Raw genomic sequence first — 23,385 nt, 5'->3', positions numbered from 1 at the left:
CTCCGGGTAGCACATTTGACATTTTATAAACATGACCATCTAATCCTGCAAAACTTTGTTAGACAGGTTAAGTAGTTTGTTAATGTCACACAGCCACTAAGGGGTCATGCCTCAGGTCTGACTCCAACACCATTATTCTTTCTGCTTAACCTTTACTCCTCTCCACCAAAGAAACAGTTACGATAAAAATCAGGAGGCATCTAAACGCATTTACATTAGGCATAGTAAGATAGGCTACAATTCCTTGAGTGGAGTTAAATGACCCAAAGCAAGCACTCTAGGAATGAGAACACTTACTCAGCTTGGACTGCAACTCTGCATTCATCTCTTCAAAGCTGTCAGCACCAGTCATGAAACTCTCATAGCATTTTATGGTGTAGTCCAAAAACAACTGATTGGGTTAAGCAGATTTAAACACAAAGCCATGATTCTCTATTTAGTTTATTTCACTTTTCTAAGTAGAAATTTAAATTTGAATTAAAAAAATAAAAGTCAGGAACACTAAGTGGTTACATGAACTCCTGTAAATGAGATACAAACCTAGGAATATCATTAATTATGCTGCACAGATTTACTCAGTCTGCTACTTCTATAGTGAATAATAAGGATGAAAAGAATACTTCAATTTGGATAAAGGTGATACTTAGTAAATGGTAAAAAAAAAAAACCCCATATCTTCAGAATTTTGAGAAGGTTAGACAAGGAAGCTTATTAATAAATATAATTCAACATAAAATGCAAACTTGAGCATTTTTAGGGATAATCTAACTAATTAAAAATTTAAATGAATTGCTGATCATTTAAGTCTAATTAAACTGACAAGATCTAGTTGTGAAAACCAGAACATAATTAATAAAGGCTATAATTTACATTGTAACTTCACGCTAAAACATGGCATGGTTAGTAGAGATCTAAACAATAGACTATTAGTACTCTTAATATTTATCCAAGAGAAAATAATACTCTATTTTGCAATTCTGAGGTGTTTTGCTTACTGAAGATGTATACTTTGTTAGGAGGCAAGGATGGCTGATCAGAATTTTCCACAGCCAGATGAAGTACACATCCCTCAAGATAAACCAATTCCCTTTGTGCTGATTCTCTGCTTACTAAGCAATCTTCTTATTACTTGGTTGATACTGAAGGGGTGCCCTGAATAGGGAGTATGAGTATTTCTGTAACTGGAAAGATGTGTCACTGGTGGTAAATTAATACATTTTTATTCTTCTTCAGATGTGAATTTGGTAAGAGTGAACGTTTCCTTAAGTTTGGTCAATTTTGATTTTGCAGGTTAAAAAAAAATTGAATTTCTAGATCTACAAAGCTGAGGCTCAGAATCTGATGAAGTTGGATACTTCGGTAACTCTTTTTAATTAAATTAAAGTTAAAAAAATAAAAATAGCACTTTATAATTTCCCAAGTGTTTCTTTATATATCGTCATCTGAAATAACAGTTAAAATAGCAAGAATAACTTTTACTGTTTTAACATTTAGGATGAATATCAATAAATTTAATATTTAGTCATTTAGTAGGTATTATAATTTTATTTGGGTGAGAACTGAGGCACAAATAAACCTAGTCTAGTACACATATTGCAACATGGGAAGAGAATTCTCTCAAGAGGATCAAAGGCTTTCTAGTTGCTTCTCCAGCAAGGATCACTAATGAAGTAGTAACGGGGTATGATATTCTTTGTTTGTAAAAAAAAAAAAAAAAAAAAAAAGCAACACTACCATGCCAGTCAGTTGATACACCTTTCTATTTGAACTATTTCCCAGGTAGTAATTAAAAATGAAGCTGAGGTTATTTCCACTTTCTTTTTATGACAAATGCTCCAAAGAGTGAAGAACAGAGAATTTTTTTTTTTTAATCTTTAGGGTCCTACATAGTACCTGGTCTTTTATATATGCTAGGGGGCATTAATGTTTAATCTCAAAACTATAAATTTATTCCTTGGAGTTGGTGTTTGCTCCCTTTGGATATATAAATTTACGTATTTTAGGAAATAGGGTAGGGTTAGTTACATAGTTAAGGCTCTAATACAGGATGGTTTGGGAACCAATTTAGACCATCTATTTACTTTTACCTCAATCACTTTTGGAAGTGGCAACTCTTACGTGCAATATGCCTAACTAAAAAGCCAAAACAAACAAAAAACCCACATGCCGTCTATTTAAAGACCCAGTCTTTCAGGCTTTGTGTTGACAAAATACTATATTACAATAATGATGCCAGCATTGATATCTTCATTATAAAAGATACGGGAGAAAGAGAAATATTACATCTGTACATATAACAACAACGTTATGACGTAATTCTAATTGCATTCCTTTTTAAACTTACTTAAAATTTACAAATTTCCGTTCCTAGTTACTTTTAGGAAACTACAATGTGATTTCAAGAGTAATTCCATTGACTAATATTTCCAAAAATCAGTTTTAGCAGATATTTCAGGAAGCAAAAAGCCAAGTTCTACAAAAGAATATATCAATTTCAATAATAACACATTTAGTTAATATTAAGATAATTCTGTTTACAGTAATGTAAGGTACCTTATTATGCATAATTCCATCTTCAGTTTCTTCTCCCCAAGGCTGTCCATCATCAAATAAAGGTGAGCTTTCTTTCATGGCATTATGTAACTATTTAGTACACAAGCAAAATATTAAGTTGATTAAGTTTCTGAGGAAAACACATAGCTTTCATGTTTTGTCAAATTTGTTTTCAGTGTCATTTTTAGGAGCATTCACATTACTGCCTGACAAAGTCTCGTGAGAGGTTATTCTTTTAAACCTTAAAATATAATCCTTTTGATATTTTAGTAACTAAATCCCTTAGGATTAAAAAAGTATGAGCTCCATGTTTAGTTCTATTCTATAGCGAAAGGTATGCTCATCTTTTTTATCCACTTATTGAGAACATATACACATATTTAAAACAAATTTTATTTATTTATTTTTGGCTCTGTTGGGTCTTTGTTGCTGTGCACGGGCTTTCTCTAGCTGTGGCGAGCAGGGGCTACTCTTCGTTGAGGTGCACAGGTTTCTCATGGCGGTGGCTTCTCTTGCTGCGGAGCATGGGCTCTAGGCCCACGGGCTTCAGTAGTTGTGGCACGTGGGCTCAGTAGCTGTGGTGCATGGGCTTAGATGCTCTGTGGCACGTGGGATCTTCCCAGATCAGGGCTCAAATCTGTGTCCCCTGTGTTGGCAGGCAGATTCTTAACCACTGCATCACCAGAGAAGCCCTACACACGTTTTAATGCAATTCTGAGAATCCAAAACAGAACTGCCACAAAAGGTAAGCCAAAAGTAATTATTTCTCTTTTATATAAACTCAGTTTTGGTGCTCAAATGTTATCTACTGACTCCTTCAGACTGTATGAGCATGCACTTTAGATTGAATTTTACAATATAAAAATCTTCAGAAATACAAATATTTAAACTTGAAAGTGATAATAAATTATAGCAAACACTCAGATGTTATAATTAACAAGCTAAAAGGAAAATGCCTAAAGGTTTTTAAGGCACATAAATTCCATTTTGGAACACTTGTTTTTATAACTTGTTTTAGAAATATAACCTTTCAAAAATAAAAGAAAATTAGAAAATTTAATGCTATAAATGCTATAATGCTATTTAATGCTATAAAATGTAAAGATATCAACGTATATCTAGTATAATGAAGACTAAACTCTAAAAAAAATGGACTATGCATTAGGAGTGTAAAAGAAGAATGTGGTTTCTGCTGAAAATATTTCATTACATTTTCTTACCCTAGTATTCATATATAGATAGGACTGCTGAGTGGGGGATACTGTCCTCAGTCTAGAGTAGCTTGTCCTATCTGCTCCTTTCCTATTCCAAAGGTGCTCATTAGACCTTTTGTATATCTAGGGTGGATGCAGGCAAGCTCTATCAACTCATCCTTTACTTCTTCTTCCCTTGACAAGGCCTCAAGTGACAATCAGATTTAATGAAGTCTTAAAGACATGTAAGGCAGAGCCCAAGATGAAGAATAGAATCTCGTATCTTATCATCAGGGTAGGTAAAGACAGAGTTTCTGTTGCCTTGTCAAAGGTCCTTGTGAAAACTCTTGCTACTCTGCAAGGTTTAAGGAGAGCCTTACAAGGGACAAACAGATCCCCAGGAACTATAGGAAAGACTCTTACTACAATAACTAGAAGTTCTTCTGTACTGAGAAGATTTGGTTGAAAAAGTTTCAACCTGAAATTGGATAGAGATAACCAGAAATATGGACTCAAGTAATCTTTTTTTACCCAGAGGTGGCATTTATCAATAAAATACTACTCCATATTATAAAAGGATATTATAAGAAAAGAAAAGGACTCAGAGGGATCTGAGATGAGTAATGCTCTAGCCCACTTTGGTTATTAACCAAAAGGCTAATCACAGAGCTAGTGGAGCATATGCACCCTCCTATTCATGCTCCTTGGTAGAGGGGAGACAGGGCAATTTTGGCAAAACTCCTATCAATCAAACACTGTGATAAGGATGTGCTTATAAGCTCTGTGCTAAGAGGCATAGTGAGAGTGAGAGAAGAAATAAAACTTTACTTATAAAACATTAACAAACTGAATTCAGGAGTATAGTAAAGGAATAAACAACAATGAACAAACAGCGACTATCAGGGAACCAATATCTTATTATGTCATACCAACAGGTTGAGAAAAACAATCATCTCAATAGATCCTGTAAAAGCATACAATAAGGTTCAATGATTATTCTTGATAAAAATTAGAAAGAGGCAGATAAGCTTCAACATGAAAAACAATTATCTTCTATCTGGAAACATCACAACTAAATGATAAAACAGAAGAATTTTTGTTTGAAAACAGTGGTACCAACAGAAATCAATCAAGAACAGTAGTAATTAGGCAATTCAGTAAGAGCAGACAACTACAGGCCAATATCCCTGATGAGAATATAGAGGCAAACATTTTCAATAAAATATTAGCAAATCAAATTCAGTAGCACTTTGAAAAGGTCATTCAACATGATTAAGTGGGATTTATTGTGGGATGCAAGTATGGGTAAATGAATGCAAATCAATAAGTGTGATACATCACATTAATAGAATAAAAAAACCAAAATCATATAATAACTCAATAGAGAAAAAGTATTTGACAACATTCAACATCATTTCATAATAAAAACTCTCAAACTGTGTATACAGGAAATGTACCTCTACATAATAAAACCCATATATGACAAGCCCACAGCTAACATTATACTCAATGGTAAAGAACTGAAAGCTGTTACTCTAAGATCAGGAAAAAGTTAAGGATGCTCACTGTTGCCACTTTTATCCAACATAGTACTGGAAATCCTAGCCAGAGCAATCAGGCAAGAAAAATAAAAGGTATCAGAATTGAAAAGGAATAAGTAGAATTATCCCTATTTGCAGATGACATGGTTTTATATACAGAGAATCCTAAAGCCCCCTCAAAACAAACAAACAAAAAAATACCTGTTAGATCTAATCAACAAATTCAGTAAATTTGCAGGATACAAAATTAAAATACAAAAATCAGTAGTGTTTCTATATACTAATGACAAATTATCTGAAAAAAAAGGAAAATGATACCATTTACAATAGCATCAAAGCAATAAAGGAGTAAGTTTAACCAAAGAGGTGAAAGATCTCTACACTGAAAAGTACAAGACACTGATGAAAGAAACTGAAGACAAAAATAAATGGAAAGATATCCTGTGTTCATTGCTTGGAAGAATCAATATTGTTATAATGTCCATCCTATGTAAAACCATCTATAGATCAATACAATGCCTATCAAGATTCCAATGGCATTTTTTAAGTTGACTAAAGAAAACAATTTAAAAATCTATATGGAACCATAGAAGACCACGAGTGGCCAAAGCAATCCTGAAAAAGAACAACAAACTAGGAGGCATCACACTTCCTGAATTCAAGCTATATTATAAAGATACAGCAACCAAAACAGTTACGGTACTAGCATAAAAACAGACACATGGACCAATGGAACAGAACAGAGAGCCCAGAAATAAACCCATGTATATACATCAACGAATATTTGAGAAGGGAGCCAAGAATACTCAATGGTGAAAAGACAGTCTCTTCAATAAATGGTGATGGGAAAACTGGATATTCACATGTAAAAAAGATTAAAGCCAGAACACTGTCTCACACCATTCAAAATAATTAACTTGAATTGGACTTGACTTAAATGTAAGACCTGAAACTATAAAACTCCTAGAAGAGGAGGTGTCAGTGCAGCCATTTCTCACTAGGCACTCTGATCTGAAGTTCCAGGTGTGAGGCCTCTGCATGAAGCACCCTGTGAACAAGTGAAACTAGATGAAGCACAGAGGAAAAGAAGAAAAAAAAGCAAGCTGATAACCCTATGAAAAAAATGCCTCTGCGACCAGCCCATCCCATAGGGAAACTTGCACAATCCTCTTAGATAGCCTCAACCACCAGAGGGCAGACAGCAGAAGCAAGAAGAACTATAATGCTGCAGCCTGTGGAACAAAAACCACATTCACAGAAAGATAGACAAGATGAAAAGGCAGAGGGCTATGTACCAGATGAAGGAACAAGATAAAACCCCAGAAACACAACTAAATGAAATCAAAGAGGAAATCAATAAACAACTAGGCAACCTTCCAGAAAAAGAATTCAGAATCATTATAGTGAAGATGATCAAGGACCTTGGAAAAAGAATGGAGGCAAAGATGGAGAAGATGCAAACAATGTTAAACAAAGATCTAGAAGAATTAAAGAACAAACAAACAGAGATGAACAATACAATAACTGAAATGAAAACTACACTAGAAGGAATCAATAGCAGAATAACTGAGGCAGAAGAACGGATAAGTGACCTGGAACACAGAATGGTGAAATTCACTGCTGCAGAACAGAATAAAGAAAAAAGAATGAAAAGAAATGAAGACAGCTTAAGAGACCTCTGGGAAAACATTAAACACAACAACATTCACATTACAGGTGTCCCAGAAGAAGAGAGAGAGAAAGGACCCAAGAAAATACCTGAAGAGATTACAGTCGAAAATTTCCCTAACATGGGAAAGGAAATAGCCACCCAAGTCCAGGAAGTGCAGAGAGCCCCATACAGGATAAACCAAGGAGAAACACGCTGAGACACATAGAAATCAAATTGGCAAAAATTAAAGACAAAGAAAAATTATTGAAAGCAGCAAGGGAAAAATGACAAATAACATACAAGGGAACTCCCATAAGGTTAACAGTTGATTTCTCAGCAGAAACTCTACAAGCCAGAAGGGAGTGGCATGATATACTTAAAGTGATGAAAGGGAAGAAGCTACAACCAAGATCACTCTACACGGCAAGGATCTCATTCAGATTCAATGGGGAAATCAAAAGCTTTAGAGACAAGCAAAAGCTAAGAGAATTCAGCACCACCAAACCAGCTTTACAACAAATGCTAAAGGAACTAGAGTTCTCTAGGCAGGAAGAGAAGCATAAGACTTACAAACACAAACCCAAAACAATTAAGAAAATGGTAATAGGAACATACATATCGATAATTACCTTAAACATGAATGGATTAAATGCTCCAACCAAAGGACACAGGCTTGCTGAGTGGATACAAAAACAAGACCCATATATATACTGTCTACAAGAGACCCACTTCAGATCTAGGGACACACTCAGATGGGAAGTGAGGAGATGGAAAAAGATATTCCATGCAAATGGAAATCAAAAGAAAGCTGGAGTAGCAATACTCATATCAGTTAAGATAGACTTTAAAATAAAGAATGTTACAAGAGACAAGGAAGGACACTACAAAATGATCAAGGGATCAATCCAAGAAGAAGATATAACAATTATAAATAAAAATGCACCCAACATAGGAGCACCTAAATACATAAGGCAACTGCTAGCAGCTATGAAAGAGGAAATCGACAGTAACAAAATAATAGTGAGGGACTTTTAAAACCTCACTTACACCAATGAACAGATCATCCAAACAGAAAATTAATAAGGAAACACAAGCTTTAAATGACACAACAGACCAGACAGATTTAATTGATATTTATAGGCCATTCCATCCCAAAACAGCAGATTACACTTTCTTCTCAAGTGAGCATGGAACATTCTCCAGGATAGATCACATCTTGGGTCACAAATCAAACCTCAGTAAACTTGAGAAAATTGAAATCATATCAAGTATCTTTTCTGACCACAACGCTATGAGATTAGAAATCAATTACAGGGGACAAAACGTAAGAAACACAAACACATGGAAGCTAAACAATACGTTACTAAATAACCAAGAGATCACTGAAGAAATCAAAGAGGAAATCAAAAACTACCTAGAGACAAATGACAATGAAAACACGACAATCCAAAATCTACGGGAAGCAGCAAAAGCAGTTCTAAGAGGGAAGTTTAAAGCTATACAAGCCTACCTCAATAAACAAGAAAAATCTCAAATAAACAATCTAACCTTACACCTAATGGACAAAGAGAAAGAACAAACAAAACCCAACATTAGCAGAAGGAAATAAATCATAAAGATCAGAGCAGAAATAAATGAAATAGAAACAAAGAAAACAATAGCAAAGATCAATAAAACTAAAAGCTGGCTCTTTGACAAGATAAACAAAATTGATAAACCATTAGCCAGACTCATCAAGAAAATGAAGGAGAGGACTCAAATCAATACAATGAGAAATGAAAAAGGAGAAGTTACAACAGACACCGCAGAAATACAAAGCATCCTAAGAGACTACAAGAACCTCTATGCCAATAAAATGGACAACCTGGAAGAAATGGACAAATTCTTAGAAAGGTATAACCTTCCAAGACTGAACCAGGAAGAAATAGAAAATATGAACAGACCAATCACAAGTAATGAAATTGAAACTGTGATGAAAAATCTTCCAACAGACCAAAGTTCAGGACCAGATGCCTTCACAGGTGAATTCTACCAAACATTTAGAGAAGAGTTAACACCAATCCTTCTCAAAATCTTCCAAAAAATTGCAGAGGAAGGAACACTCCCAAACTCATTCTATGAGGTCACCATCACTCTGATACGAAAACCAGACAAAGACCCTACAAAAAAAGAAAATTACAGACCAATATCACTGATGAATATAGATGCAAAAATCTTCAACAAAATACTAGCAAACAGAATCCAACAACACATTAAAAGGATCATACACCATGATCAAGTGGGATTTATCCCAGGGATGCAACGATTCTTCAATATATGCAAATCAATCAATGTGATAAAACATATTAACAAATGAAGAATAAAAACCATATGATCATCTCAACAGATGGAGAAAAAGCTTTTGACAAAATTCAACACCCATTTATGATAATAACTCTCCAGAAAGTGGGCATAGAGGGAACCTACCTCAACATAATTAAGGCCATATACAACAAACCCACAGCAAACATTATTCTCAATGGTGAAAAAGTGAAAGCATTTCCCCTAAGATCAGCAACAAGACAAGGATGTCCACTTTCACCACTATTACTCAACATAGTTTTGGAAGTCCTAGCCATGGCAATCAGAGAAGAAAAAGAAATAAAAGGAATACAAATTGGAAAAGAAGAAGTAAAACTGTCACTGTTTGCAGATGACTTGATACTATACATAGAGAAGCCTAAAAATGCCACCAGAAAACTAGTAGAGCTAATCAATGAATCTGGTAAAGTTTCAGGATACAAAATTAATGCACAGAAATATCTTGTATTCTTATACACTGATGATGAAAAACCTGAAAGAGAAATTAAGGAAACACTCCCATTTACCATTGCAACAAAAAGAATAAAATACCTAGGAATAAACCTACCTAGGGAGACAAAAGACCTGTATGCAGAAAACTATAAGACACTGATGAAAGAAATTAAAGATCATACCAACGGATGGAGAGATATACCATGTTCTTGGATTGGAAGAATCAATATTGTGAAAATGACTATACTACCCAAAGCAATCTACAGATTCAATTCAACCTCTGTCAAATTACCAATGGCATTTTTTACAGAACTAGAACAAAAAATCTTAAAATCTGTGTGGAGACACAAAAGGCCCCGAACAGCCAAAGCAGTCTTGAGGGAAAAAAACGGAGCTGGAGGAATCAGACTCACTGACTTCAGACTACACTACAAGGTTACAGTAATCAAGACAATTAGGTACTGGAACAAAAACAGAAATACAGATCAATGGAACATGACAGAAAGCCCAGAGATAAACCCATGCACCTATGGTCAACTAATTTATGACAAAGGAGGCAAGGATATACAATGGAGAAAAGGCAGTCTCTTCAATAAGTGGTGCTGGGAAAACGGGACAGCTACATGTAAAACAGTGAAATTATAGAACACTCCCTAATACCATACACAAAAATAAACTCCAAACAGATTAGAGACCTAAATGTAAGACTAGACACTATAAAACTCTTAGAGGAAAACATAGGAAGAACACTCTTTGACATAAATCATAGCAAGATCTTTTTTGATCCACTTCCTAGAGTCATGGAAATAAAACCAAAAATAAACAAATGGGACCTAATGAAGCATAAAAGCTTTTGCAAAGCAAAGGAAACTAAAAACAAGACAAAAAGACAACCCTCAGAATGGGAGAAAATATTTGCAAACGAATCAATGGACAAAGGATTGAAAGCCAAAATATATAACAGCTCATGCAACTCAATATTAAAATGAAAAAATGGGCAGAAGACCTAAATAGACATTTCTCCAAAGAAGACATACAGATGGCCAAGAAGCACATGAAAAGCTGCTCAACATCACTAATTATCAGAGAAATGCAAATCAAAACTACAATAAGGTATCACCTCACACCAGTCAGAATGGCCATCATCAGAAAATCTACAAACAGCAAATGCTAGAGAGGGTGTGGAGAAAAGGGAACCCTCTTGTGCGCTGGTGGGAATGTAAATTGATACAGCCACTATGGAGAACAGTATGGAGGTTCCTTAAAAAACTAAAAATAGAATTACCATATGACCCAGCAATCCCACTCCTGGGCACGTACCCAGAGAAAACCATAATTCAAAAAGACACACGCACCCCAATGTTCACTGCAGCACTATTTACAATAGCCAGGACATGGAAGCAACCTAAATGCCCAGTGACAGACGAATGGATAAAGAAGATGTGGTACATATATATAATAGAATATTATTCAGCCATAAAAAGGAACGAAATTGGGTCATTTGTAGAGACGTGGATGAATCTAGAGACTGTAACACAGAGTGAAGTAAGTCAGAAAGAGAAAAACAAATACTGTATATTAACGCATATATGTGGAACCCAGGAAAATGGTACAGATGAACCAGTTTGCAGGGTCAAAATTGAGACACAGATGTAGAGAACAAATGTATGGACACCAAGGGGGGAAAGCAGTGGTGGGTGGTGGTGGTGGTGTGATGAACTGGAAGATTGGGATTGACACGTATACACTGATGTGTATAAAATTTGTGACTAATAAAAAGACCTGCTGTATAAAATAATAAATTAAAAAAAAAATGACTCTACACCTCTAGTTCTTGCGGAGGTTGGCATCTTCAGTGAAGTCTTCTATTGCAGGAGGACCTTCAAGATGGCACAGGAGTAAGATGTAGAGATCACCTTCCTCCCCACAAATACATCAGAAATACATCTACAGGGCTTCCCTGGTGGCACAGTGGTTAAGAATCTGCCTGCCAATGTAGGGGACATGGGTTCAAGCCCTGGTCTGGGAAGATCCCACATGCCGCAGAGCGACGAAGCCCGTGCAGAACAGCTACTAAGCCTGCGCTCTAGAGCCCACAAGCCACAACTACTGAGCCCATGAGCCACAACTACTGAAGCCCATGCAACTAGAGCCCGTGCTCTGCAGCAAGAGAAGACACTGTGATGAAAAGCCCGCGCACCACAATGAAGAGTAGCCCTTGCTCGCTGAGACTAGAGAAAGCCTGCGCAACAATGAAGACCCTACACAGCCAAAAATAAAAAAATTTATAAGAAGAAAAAAGTACATCTACATGTGGAACAAGTCCTACAGAACACCCACTGAATGCTGGCAGAAGACCTCATACTTCCCAAAAGGCAAGAAAATCCCTACGTACATGGCCGCATGGCTGACAGGGTCTTGGTGCTCCAGCCTGGTGTCAGGCCTGAACCCCTGAGGTGGAAGAGACAAGTTCAGGACACTGGACCACCAGAGACCTCCGGCCCCAAGTAATCAATTGGCGACAGCTCTCCCATAGATATCCGTCTCAACGCTAAAACCCAGCTCCACCCAATGGCAAGCAAGCTCCAGTTCTGGGCACCCCATGAGAAACAACTAGCAAGACAGTAATACAACCCCACCCATTAGCAGAGAGGCTGCCTAAAATCATAATAAGGTCACAGACACCCCAAAACACACCACCGGACACAGTCCTGCCCACCAGAAAGACAACGTCCAGCTTCATCCACCAGAACACAGGCACTAGTCCTGTCCACCAGGAAGCCTACACAACCCACTGAACCTATGTTACCTGCTGGGGGCAGACACCAAAAACCACGGGAATTACGAACCTGCAGCCTTCAAAAAGGAGACCCCAAATACAGTAAGTTAAGCAAAATGAGAAGACAGAGAAATACAGAGCACGTGAAGGGGCAAGGTAAAAACCCATCAGACTAAACAAATGAAGAGGAAATAGACAGCCTACCTGAAAAAGAATTCAGAGTAATGATAGTAAAGATATCCAAAGTCTTGGAGATAGAATGGAGAAAATACAAGAAACGTTTAACAAAGGCCTAGAAGAACTAAAGAGCAAACAAACAATGATGAACAACACAATAAATAAAATTAAAAATTCTCTAGAAGGAATCAAAAGCAGAATAACTGAGGCAGAAGAACGGATAAGTGACCTGTAAGATAAAATAGTGGAAATAACTATCGCAGAGCAGAATAAAGAAAAAAGAATGAAAAGAAGTGAGGACAGTCTCACAGACCTCTGGGACAACATTAAAGGCACCAACATTCGAATTATAGGGGTCCCAGAAGAAAAAGAGAAAAAGAAAGGGACTGTGAAAATATCTGAAGAGATTATAGTTGAAAACTTCCCTAATATGGGAAAAGAAATAGTCAATCAAGTCCAGGAAGCACAGAGAGTTCCATACAGTATAAATCTAAGGAGAAACAAGCCAAGACACATATTAATCAAAGCATCAAAAATTAAATACAAAGAAAAAATCTTAAAAGCAGCAAGGGAAAAGCAACAAGTAACATACAAGGGAATCCCCATAAAGTTAACAGGTGATCTTTCAGCAGAAACTCTGCAAGCCAGAAGGGAGTGGCAGGACATATTTAAAGCGATGAAAAGGAAAAGCCTACAACCAAGATTACTATACCAAAGAAGGATCTCATTCAGAATTTCTTTTTAAATAAAAGAGATTTCCCTTTTTATTTTTTTAATTAATTAATTAATTAATGTCTGTTTTGGGTCTTCGTTGTTGTGCGCGGGCTTCTCATTGTGGTGGCTTCTCTTGTTGCGGAGCACGGGCTCTAGGCATGTGGGCTTCAGTAGCTGTGGCACGAAGGCTCTAGCGCTCAGGCTCAGTAGTTGTGGTGCACAGGCTTAGCTGCTCCGCGGCATGTGGACTCTTCCCAGACCAGGGCTTGAACCCGTGTCCCTTGCATTGGCAGGCAGATTCTTAACCACTGCGCCACCAGGGAAGCCCCTCATTCAGACTTGAATGGAGAAATTAAAATGTTACAGATAAGCAAAAGTTAATAGAATTCAGCACCACCAAACCAGCTTTACAACAAATGCTAAAGCAACTTCTCTAGGCAGGAAACACAAGAGAAGAAAAAGACCTACAAAAACAAACCCAAAACAATAAAGAAAATGGTAATAGAAACATACATATCAATAATTACCTTAAATGTAAAAGGATTAAATGCTCCAATCAGAATACACAGACTGGCTGAATGGATACAAAAACAAGACCTGTATATATGCTGTCTACAAGAGACCCACTTCAGACCTAGGGACACATACAGACTGAAAGTGAGGGGATGCAAAAAGATATTCAATGCAAATGGAAATCAAAAGAAAGCTGGAGTAGCAATTCTCAAACCAGATAAAATAGACTTTAAAATAAAAACTGTTACAAGACACAAGGAAGGACACTGCATAATGATAAAGGGATCTATCCACAAAAATATAACAATTGTAAATATTTATGCACCCAACATAGGAGCACCTCAATACATAAGGCAAATGCTAAGAGCCATAAAAGGGGAAATTGACAATAACACAATCATCCATAAAAGGGGAAATCAACAGTAACACAATCATAGTAGGGGACTTTAACACCCCAATTTCACCAATGGACAGATCATCCAAAATGAAAATAAATAAGGAAACACAAGCTTTAAATGACAGATTAGACAAGATGGACTTAATAGGTATTTATAGGACATTCCATCCAAAAACAGCAGAATACACTGTGTTTTCAGGTACTCATGGAACATGAGTACTTTTCAAGTACTCATTTTCAATTACTAATGGAACATAGGATAGATCATATCTTGGGTCACAAATCAAGCCTTGGTAAATTAAAAGAAAAATGAAATCGTATCAAGTATCTTTTCTTACCACAACACTATGAGACTAGATATAAATTACAGGAAAAAAACTGTAAAAAATAAAAACATATGGAGGCTAAACAATACCCTACTAAATAACTAAGAGATCACTGAAGAAATTAAAGAGGAAATCAAAAAATACCTAGAAACAAATGACAATGAAAACACGATGCCACAAACTTATGGGATGCAACAAAAGCAGATCTAACAGAAGTTTATAGCAATACAATCCTACCTCGAGGAACAAGAAACATCTCAAATAAACAACCTAACCTTACACCTAAAGCAATTAGAGAAACAAGAACAAAAAAACCCCAAAGTTAGCAGAAAGAAAGAAATAATAAAGATCAGATCAGAAATAAATGAAAAAGAAATCAAACGATAGCAAAGATCAATAAAACTATAAGCTGCTTCTTTGAGAAGATAAAGAAAATTGATAAACCATTAGCCAGACTCACCAAGAAAAAAAGGGAGAAGACTCACATCAACAGAATTAGAAATGAAAAAGGAGAAGTAACAACTGACACTGCAGAAATACAAAGGATCGTGAGAGATTACTACAAGCAACTGTATACCACTAAAATGGAAAACCTGGAAGAAATGGACAAATTCTTAGAAAAGCACAACCTTCTGTGACTGAATCAGGAAAAAATAGAAAATATCAACAGACCAATCACAAGCACTGAAATTGAAACTGATTAGAAATCTTCCAACAAGCAAAAGCCCAGGACCAGATGGCTTCACAGGTGAGTTCTGTCTAACATTTAGAGAAGAGCTAACACCTATCCTTCTCAAACTCTTCTAAAACATAGCAGAGAGCTCATTCTACGAGGCCACCATCACACTGATGCCAAAACCAGACAAAGAGGTCACAAGAACAGAAAACTACAGGCCAATATCACTGATGAGCATAGATGCAAAAATCCTCAACAAAATACTAGCAAACAGAATCCAACAGCACATTAAAAGGATCAAACAACATGATCGAGTGTGGTTTATCCCAGGCATGTGAATATTCTTCAATATATGCAAATCAGTCAATGTGATAAACCATATCAACAAATTGAAGGATAAAAACCATATGATCATCTGAATAGATGCAGAAAATGCTTTTGACAAAATTCAACACCAATTTAAGATAAAAACTCTCCAGAAAGTAGGCAGAGATGAAACCTACCTCAACATAATAAAGGCCATATGAGAAACCCACAGCCAACATCATTCTCAATGGTGAAAAACTGAAACCATTTTCTCTAAGATCAGGAAGAAGACAAGGTTGCCCACTCTCAACACTATTATTCAACACAGTTTTGGAAGTTTTCGTCATGGCAATCAGAGAAGAAAAAGAAATAAAAGGAATCCAAATTGGAAAAGAAGTAAAACTGTCACTGTTTGCAGATGACATGATACTATACATAAAGAATCCTAAAGATGCTAACAGAAAACTACTAGAGCTAATCAATGTATTTGGTAAAGTAGTAGGATACAAAATTAATGCACAGAAATCTCTTGCATTCCGATACACTAATGATGAAAAATTTGAGAGAGAAATTAAGGAAACACTCTGCTTTACCATTGCAACCTAGGAATAAATATACCTAAGGAGACAAAAGATCTGTATGTAGAAAACTATAGGACACTGTTGAAAGAAATTAAAGATGATACAAACAGATGGAGAGATATAGCATGTACTTGGATTGGAAGAACCAACATTGTGTAAATGACTATACTATCCAAAGCAATCTACAGATTCAATGCAATCCCCATCAAACTACCAATGACATTTTTTACAGAACTAGAACAAAAATTTCACAATTTGTATGGAAACACAAAAGACCTTGAATAGCCAAAGCAATCGTGAGAAAGAAAAACAGAGCTGGAGGAATCAGGCTCCCTGACTTCAGACTATACTGCAAAGCTACAGTAATCAAGACAGTATGGTACTGGTACAAAAACAGAAATACAGGTCAATGGAATAGGATAGAAAGCCTAGACATAAACCCATGCACATAGGGTCACCTTATCTTTGATAAAGGAGGCAAGAATAGAAAAAGGAGAAAAGACAGCCTCTTCAATAAGTGGTGCTGGGAAAACTGGACAGCTACATGTAAAAGAATGAATTTAGAACACTTCCTAATACCATACATAAAAATAAACTCAAAATGGATTAAAGACCTAAATGTAAGGCCAGGCACTATAAAACTCTTAGAGGAAAATACAGGCAGAACACTCTATGACATAAATCACAGCAAGATCTTTTTTGACCCACCTCCTAGAAAAATGGAAATAAAACCAAAAATAAACAAATGGGACCTAATGAAACTTAAAAGCTTTTGCACAGCAAAGGAAACCATATACAAGATGAAAAGACAACCCTCATAATGGGAGAAAATATTTGCAAATGAAGCAACTGACAATCAGTATCAATCTCCAAAATATACAAGCAGCTCACGTAGCTCAATATCCAAAAACAAACAACTCAATCGAAAAATGGGCAGAAGAGCTAAATAGACATTTCTCCAAAGAAGATATACAGATTGCCAACAAATACATGAAAGGATGCTCAACATCACTAATCATGAGAGAAATGTAAATCAAAACTACAATGAGGTATCACCTCACACTGGCCAGAATGGCCATCATGAAAAAATCTACAAACAATAAATGCTGGAGAGGGTGTGGAGAAAACCCTCTTGCACTGTTGGTGGGAACATAAATTGATACAGCCACTATGGAGAACAGTATGGAGGTTCCTTAAAAAACTAAAAATAGAACTACCATATGACCCAGCAATCCCACTACTGGGCATATACCCTGAGAAAATGATAATTTAAAAACAGACATGTACCACAATGTTCACTGCAGCAGTATATGCAATAGCCAGGACATGAAAGCAACCTGTGTCCATCAACAGATGAATGGATAAAGAAGATGTGGCACATATATACAATGAAATGTTACTCAGCCATAAAAGGAAATGAAATTGAACTATTTGTAGTGAGGTGGATGGACTTACAGTCTGTCATACAGAGTGATGTAAGTCAGAAAGAGAAAAATACCATATGCTAACACATATATATGGAATCTATATATATATTAAAAAAAAGGTTCTGATGAACCTAGGGGCAGGACAGGAATGGAAGACGTAGGGAATGGACTTGAGGACATGGGCAGGGAGGAAGGGTATGCTGAGACGAAGTGAGAGAGTAGCACTGACATATACACTACCAAATGTAAAGTAGATAGCTAGTGGGAAGCAGCTGCATAGCACAGGGAGATCAGGTTGGTACTTTGATACCACCTAGAAGGATGGGATAGGGAGGGTGGAGGGAGATGCAAGAGGGAGGGGATATGGGAATATATGTACACTTATAGCTAATTCACTTTGTTATACAGCAGAAACTAACACACCATTGTAAAGCAATTACATTCCAATAAAGATGTTAAAAACAAAAGAAAACAAAGTCCTAGAAGAAAACATAGGCAGTAAGCTCCCTGACAGTGGTCTTGGCAATGATTTTTTGGGATTTGAGACCAAAAGCAAAGGCAACAAAAGCAAAAATAAACACGTGGGACTATATCAAACTAAAAGACTTCTGCACAGCAAAAAAAATGATCAACAACATGAAAAGGTAACCTATGGAATGGGAAAAAATATTTGCAAAGCATTTATCTGATAAGGTGTCACTATCCAATATCCATAAAGAAGTAATACAACAGTAGCCGAGAAATAAATAATGAAATTTTAAAAATGGGTGAAGGACCTGAGTGTACATTTTTACTAAGATATTCAAATGGACAACAGGTACTCAACATCATGAATCATTAGGGAAATGCAAATCAAAACCACAGTGAAACCCTCATGCCTTTGAGAATGGCGCTTACATAGAAAAGACAAGAGATAAATGCTGGTAAGAATGTGGTGAAAAGGGATCCCTTGTGCACTGTTAGTGTAGTTGTGCATTTGTACAACTACCACAGAAAACACTGGTTTCCATGGAGGTTCCTAAAGAAATAACTAGAACTACCACATGATGCAACAATTCCACTCTAAGTATGTATTTGAAGGAAACAAAATCACTATGCTGAAGAGATTTCTGTACCCATATGTTCACTGCAGCATTATTTACAACATGGAAACAGCCTAAGCATCTACTGACAGATAAATGGATAAAGAAAATGTGGTATATGTGTATATATATACACACATACACATATGTACACACGATGGAATACTATTCAGCCATAAAAAGAAGGAAATCCTGCCGTTTGTGACAACATGGATGGACCTTGAGAGCAGTACTCTAAATGAAATAAGTCAGACAGAGAAAGACAAATATTACATGATCTCACTTACAGGTGGAATTTTGAAAAAACAAGCCAACAAAAAGATCATATTTGTGGTTACCAGAGGCAGGGGGTTAGGGAGTGGGAGAACTGGATAGAGGTCAAAAGGTACAAACTTACAGCTATAAGATAAATAAGTCCTGGGAATGTAATATACAACATGTGTATATACCAAACACTACTGTTTGATATATCTGAAAGTTGCTGAGAGAGTAGATCCTAAAAGATCCCATCACGTGGAAAAAAACCATTTTTCCTCCTTTTTCTTTTTGGCATCTATATGAGATATGGATTTTAACTAAAGTTACTGTGGTAATCATTTGGCAATGTAAGTCAAGTCATTAAACTGTACACCTTAAATTTACAGTTCTGTATATCAATTATATCTCAACAAAAGAAAAAAAAAACAAGGGGAAAAGCTGGGTTATCCAATAGAAGGTATTGAGATATATGAGTAAGCCATTTAAAAAATAAAATTTCCTTTTCTTTAATGTTAAAATAAATTGCAGATTGTTTAAGACTTAAACACAATACAAAGAAGCCATAAAAATACTAGGGAAAAAAGCGAAAGCACTTTTTAAAAAACATGGGAGTAATGGAGACCATCCTAAGTGTGGCTAATTACCTAGGATTCTGTTAAGTGGGAAAGAAAGCATAAGAAACCTATGAATGCTCTCTCATTGATTCTTACATTGCTATAGTGTTCAGTTGCACTACCTCAAGCAAATTAAGATAGGAAGGAGGGGATTTCAACCTATGCCTCCAGGTCTACGTAATGGACTTGGAGGCATCTCAAGACGTCCCTCCCCGATAGAAGCCAAAGCAGGTACTCCATACAGAAGCTTCTGTATCACTGTGGAAATGCTATCTCCTTAAAACATAACAATGACCTAAGCTGCTTAGGCAAACAAGGGTAAGGTGTTCTAATGACAACAGGAGTATTTGGAGGGAAGAGCAGAGAGGTGGTTACCCAATGTCCACGTGTGTCTCTGAAGAGAGGCAAACTGAATGCATAAAAGTTATACATAAAGTTCAAAGAAATTTAAGTTCTATTAATGGACTATGGTAGTGGATTTCTACTTCTCTCTTGAAAATTGGTGGTGCTGAATGTACCAGTATATTTCCTGGGTCAAAATCCATCCCCAGTGCCTCCTACATTTAGTTGTGGGCTTGCTGATGGCCAAGAGAATGTCAGGGGACAGTATTAGTTCTAAGGATTCCAGCACTAAGTAGGACAGGAAACTCAGAAGCTATAGAAGGAAGAGACTGCATTAGACTAGGTAAAAATGTACATATTTACGTTTGCAACCAATTAAAATACAGCACATAAATCAAAAGGATAATGAGGGAAAAACATTTGCACCATATACATAAGAGCTTATTTACCCAATTCAACTCTTTTTGACATACAAAATGGCGATCTTGCAAATAAACAAGATAAAAAAGTCAAAAGACATGAATACGCAGTTATAATGTGTGAATATTCAAGTTTAAAAACAAAAATTGCAAATACAAAAAAAATTATCTTTTGCTTGTCATGTTGTCAATTATTAAAAACATCAATAAGCTTAATATGTAAGGAGTTCAATATATAAAGGCTTATAGTAATACCAGAAAGAAATAAAGAAATATAAAATAAGCCAAAAAAGCACATATAAGCAAGTTATAAGAAATAGCAATGATAATGATAAATCATACAAAAACATAATCACTTTAATAATATATTAAAACAAGCTACATTTCCACCTCCCAAATGGGTAAAGACTTTAAAACAATAATGCCTATCATGTGGGAAAATGGGTATTCTCAGACATTGTTGAGGACTTTTTAACTGGTGCAATTTTTCTGGAGGGAAATTTGTCAATATGTATCAAAAGCTGAAAAAATACACATAATTTGCATAGCAAAAATGCACCTTTAAAACTATATCCTAAGGAAATGTTTTAAGTTGTTGCCTCTCAGTTGTGGGATTATGAGTATACCAATTTCTGTGTACGCGTTTCTGTATTTCTGTATTTTCCAGAACTTTTGCAAAGAATATGGATTTTATTTATTTATTTATTAATTATTTAATTAATTAATTTTTTTTTTTTTTTGCGGTATGCGGGCCTCTCACTGCTGTGGCCTCTCCCGCTGCGGAGCACAGGCTCCGGACACCCAGGCCCAGTGGCCATGGCTCACGGGCCCAGCCGCTCCGCGGCATGTGGGATCTTCCCAGACCGGGGCACGAACCCGCGTCCCCTGCATCGGCAGGCAGACTCTCAACCACTGTGCCACCAGGGAAGCCCAAGAATATGGATTTTAAATAAAAAGGGGAAGAAAACCAAATTCATGTTATTGGGGAAATTCCTACTGACTTATTTTGCTGTGTTTTTTTTTTTTTCTGTTTGTTTGTTTGTTTGTTTTTGAGCTGTAAAACCTCATGAAAACAAATGATCTCCTTGTCATTGTGATATTTCCTTTTCTCACCTCTGGAATCATATATTAACATTTGGAAGAACTTAAAGTCAAACATGCTTTGAAAACTGAAAACTGTTGGTAAAAGCACGATTGGGAGAGAAATAGAAATACCCTGAGGAAAAAATAAATCTTTCCTATATATATAATTAAAATGAGAAATCAAATACCTTGATGCAGTCTATTAGCCAAACCAAGGCTGCCACAATGTGAGGCCATGTATGAGGGGCCCCCACTGTATACATGGAGCTTTTTGATAATGCGAAAGGATACCTATGAAAAATCAGAAAACATAAGCCAGTATGTTAATTTTGTAAAAATAATGGCTAAATTAAGCTAGAAATTACATTAAAAAAATTTCACATATATACCACCAGTCTCGACTTGTTTAGAAGGAAGATACTTGTTGAGATTCTCTCCTTTGTCTTCTTACCCTCCAATGGTTTTGTGTATTTTGTTTTTTTTCTCTGCAGATTACTTTGTACATATATCCCCTAAGCTGCAGAACTTGATTTACAACCAACATGCTGGACTTCTCCCCTGAACGACTGTTCCCTCAAATCCAATGTACTCCAAATAAACCACATGTATGTATTTCTCCTCCTCAAATCCATTTCTCTCTGTGTTTATTCTACACAGGCTTTTCTGGACTTTCTTACTCCATTTTCACCAGGCCTTCAATCCCATCTTTTCTGTTTCTATAAAATCTGCAGTATCTAGCCTATTCTATCTATTCCTCGTCACATCGGTAGTTGAGGGCTTTATGATCTATCATCTGTAGTTCAGTAATAATCTCCAAAAAGTTGTTTTTTTTTGCCTTTTCAATTTATCTTGCATATGTGGCCCATAGTGACCATCTTAAAATATATTATTTCTCCAACTCAAAATCTTTACACACTTATTTTTTTTTTTTTTGCGGTACACGGGCCTGTCACTGTTGTGGCCTCTCCCGTTGTGGAGCACAGGCTCCGGACGCGCAGGCTCAGCGGCCATGGCTCACGGGCCCAGCCGCTCCGTGGCATGTGGGATCTTCCCGGACCGGGGCACGAACCCGTGTCCCCTGCATTGGCAGGCAGACTCTCAACCACTGCACCACCAGGGAAACCCTACACACTTATTGAGTTTCATTCTTTTCTGTGTTCCAACAATCTCTCTAGGCTAATAAGAAATATAACATACAAACCCAAGATCTTTAAAGATTCTTGGAACCTCTTCTTCAAACTTTGTGTCAGGAAGTTCATACGAAGGGCACAGGAAGCCATAAAGAAAAGTGAAGATCTTTAGGAAGTCTTTAACAGAAGGAGCTTGTAGAGATTTCATGGATACGCTATATGCATAACCGTTTTCTGAAAGAAACTATAATAATTTTTATGAAATGTCAAACATTTTACAATAGGAAAATTATTGAAAAATACTTAAGAAAACACTAACAATTTTGAATAGTTAAGATTATAAAATACCTCACAGAGCTGTCGAATACATTGCTGAATGAATGCTTTGTCATTAAGTGGTCTTGGGTCCTTGATTTTTTCAGAAGTGGAAAATATACCAAATTGACTATTCCGGGATCCAGGTCCACTAGTTCTGCAAACATATTTTTAAAAGTCAGTCAAAATTATTTCCTTCTATGGTCAAGCCTAAATTATTTCAAGGCAATTTTATATTTTAACATCAGCATCAAACATTAAAGTTCAATTCTTTGGTTTTTATTTAGCTAAGATTTCTCTTACACAAAGCAGAGAAAAAAAGAGCAAATAATGAAGATTAAAGTATAAAATGAGGTGGGAAGAAAAATACACTTCTGGTGCTCTGCATTACTAACACATACATCATCCTCTAAAACTGTGCATTTTGAGTCCACTAGGTCTTCTGCACCAACTGTTCTGCAGGTCTTTTCAATAACCCAGATTCTTTCAACATCCTACTTGCCCCTCCATGATTG

At 36.3% G+C, this 23,385-nt stretch overlaps 1 protein-coding gene across 1 annotated transcript in view; it reads right to left on the bottom strand.

Annotated features, from left to right (window-relative positions):
* Positions 1 to 23,385, bottom strand: part of NDC80 (NDC80 kinetochore complex component) — a 63,033-nt gene that overhangs the window by 33,638 nt on the left and 6,010 nt on the right. Inside the window, exons 4-8 of the mRNA XM_059039428.2 lie at positions 22,904 to 23,027; positions 22,627 to 22,799; positions 21,614 to 21,716; positions 2,554 to 2,643; positions 298 to 391 (exon numbers count right to left, since the gene is read on the bottom strand). Of these exons, the coding sequence (XP_058895411.1) occupies positions 298 to 391; positions 2,554 to 2,643; positions 21,614 to 21,716; positions 22,627 to 22,799; positions 22,904 to 23,027 (584 nt within the window). The remainder of the gene's footprint in view (positions 1 to 297; positions 392 to 2,553; positions 2,644 to 21,613; positions 21,717 to 22,626; positions 22,800 to 22,903; positions 23,028 to 23,385) is intronic.

Source organism: Kogia breviceps, chromosome 15 (genome assembly GCF_026419965.1).
Source record: "Kogia breviceps isolate mKogBre1 chromosome 15, mKogBre1 haplotype 1, whole genome shotgun sequence".
Lineage (NCBI taxonomy): Eukaryota > Metazoa > Chordata > Mammalia > Artiodactyla > Physeteridae > Kogia > Kogia breviceps.
The sequence above is the reverse complement of the archived record's forward strand: the minus strand, read 5'-3'. Positions and strand labels throughout refer to the sequence as shown.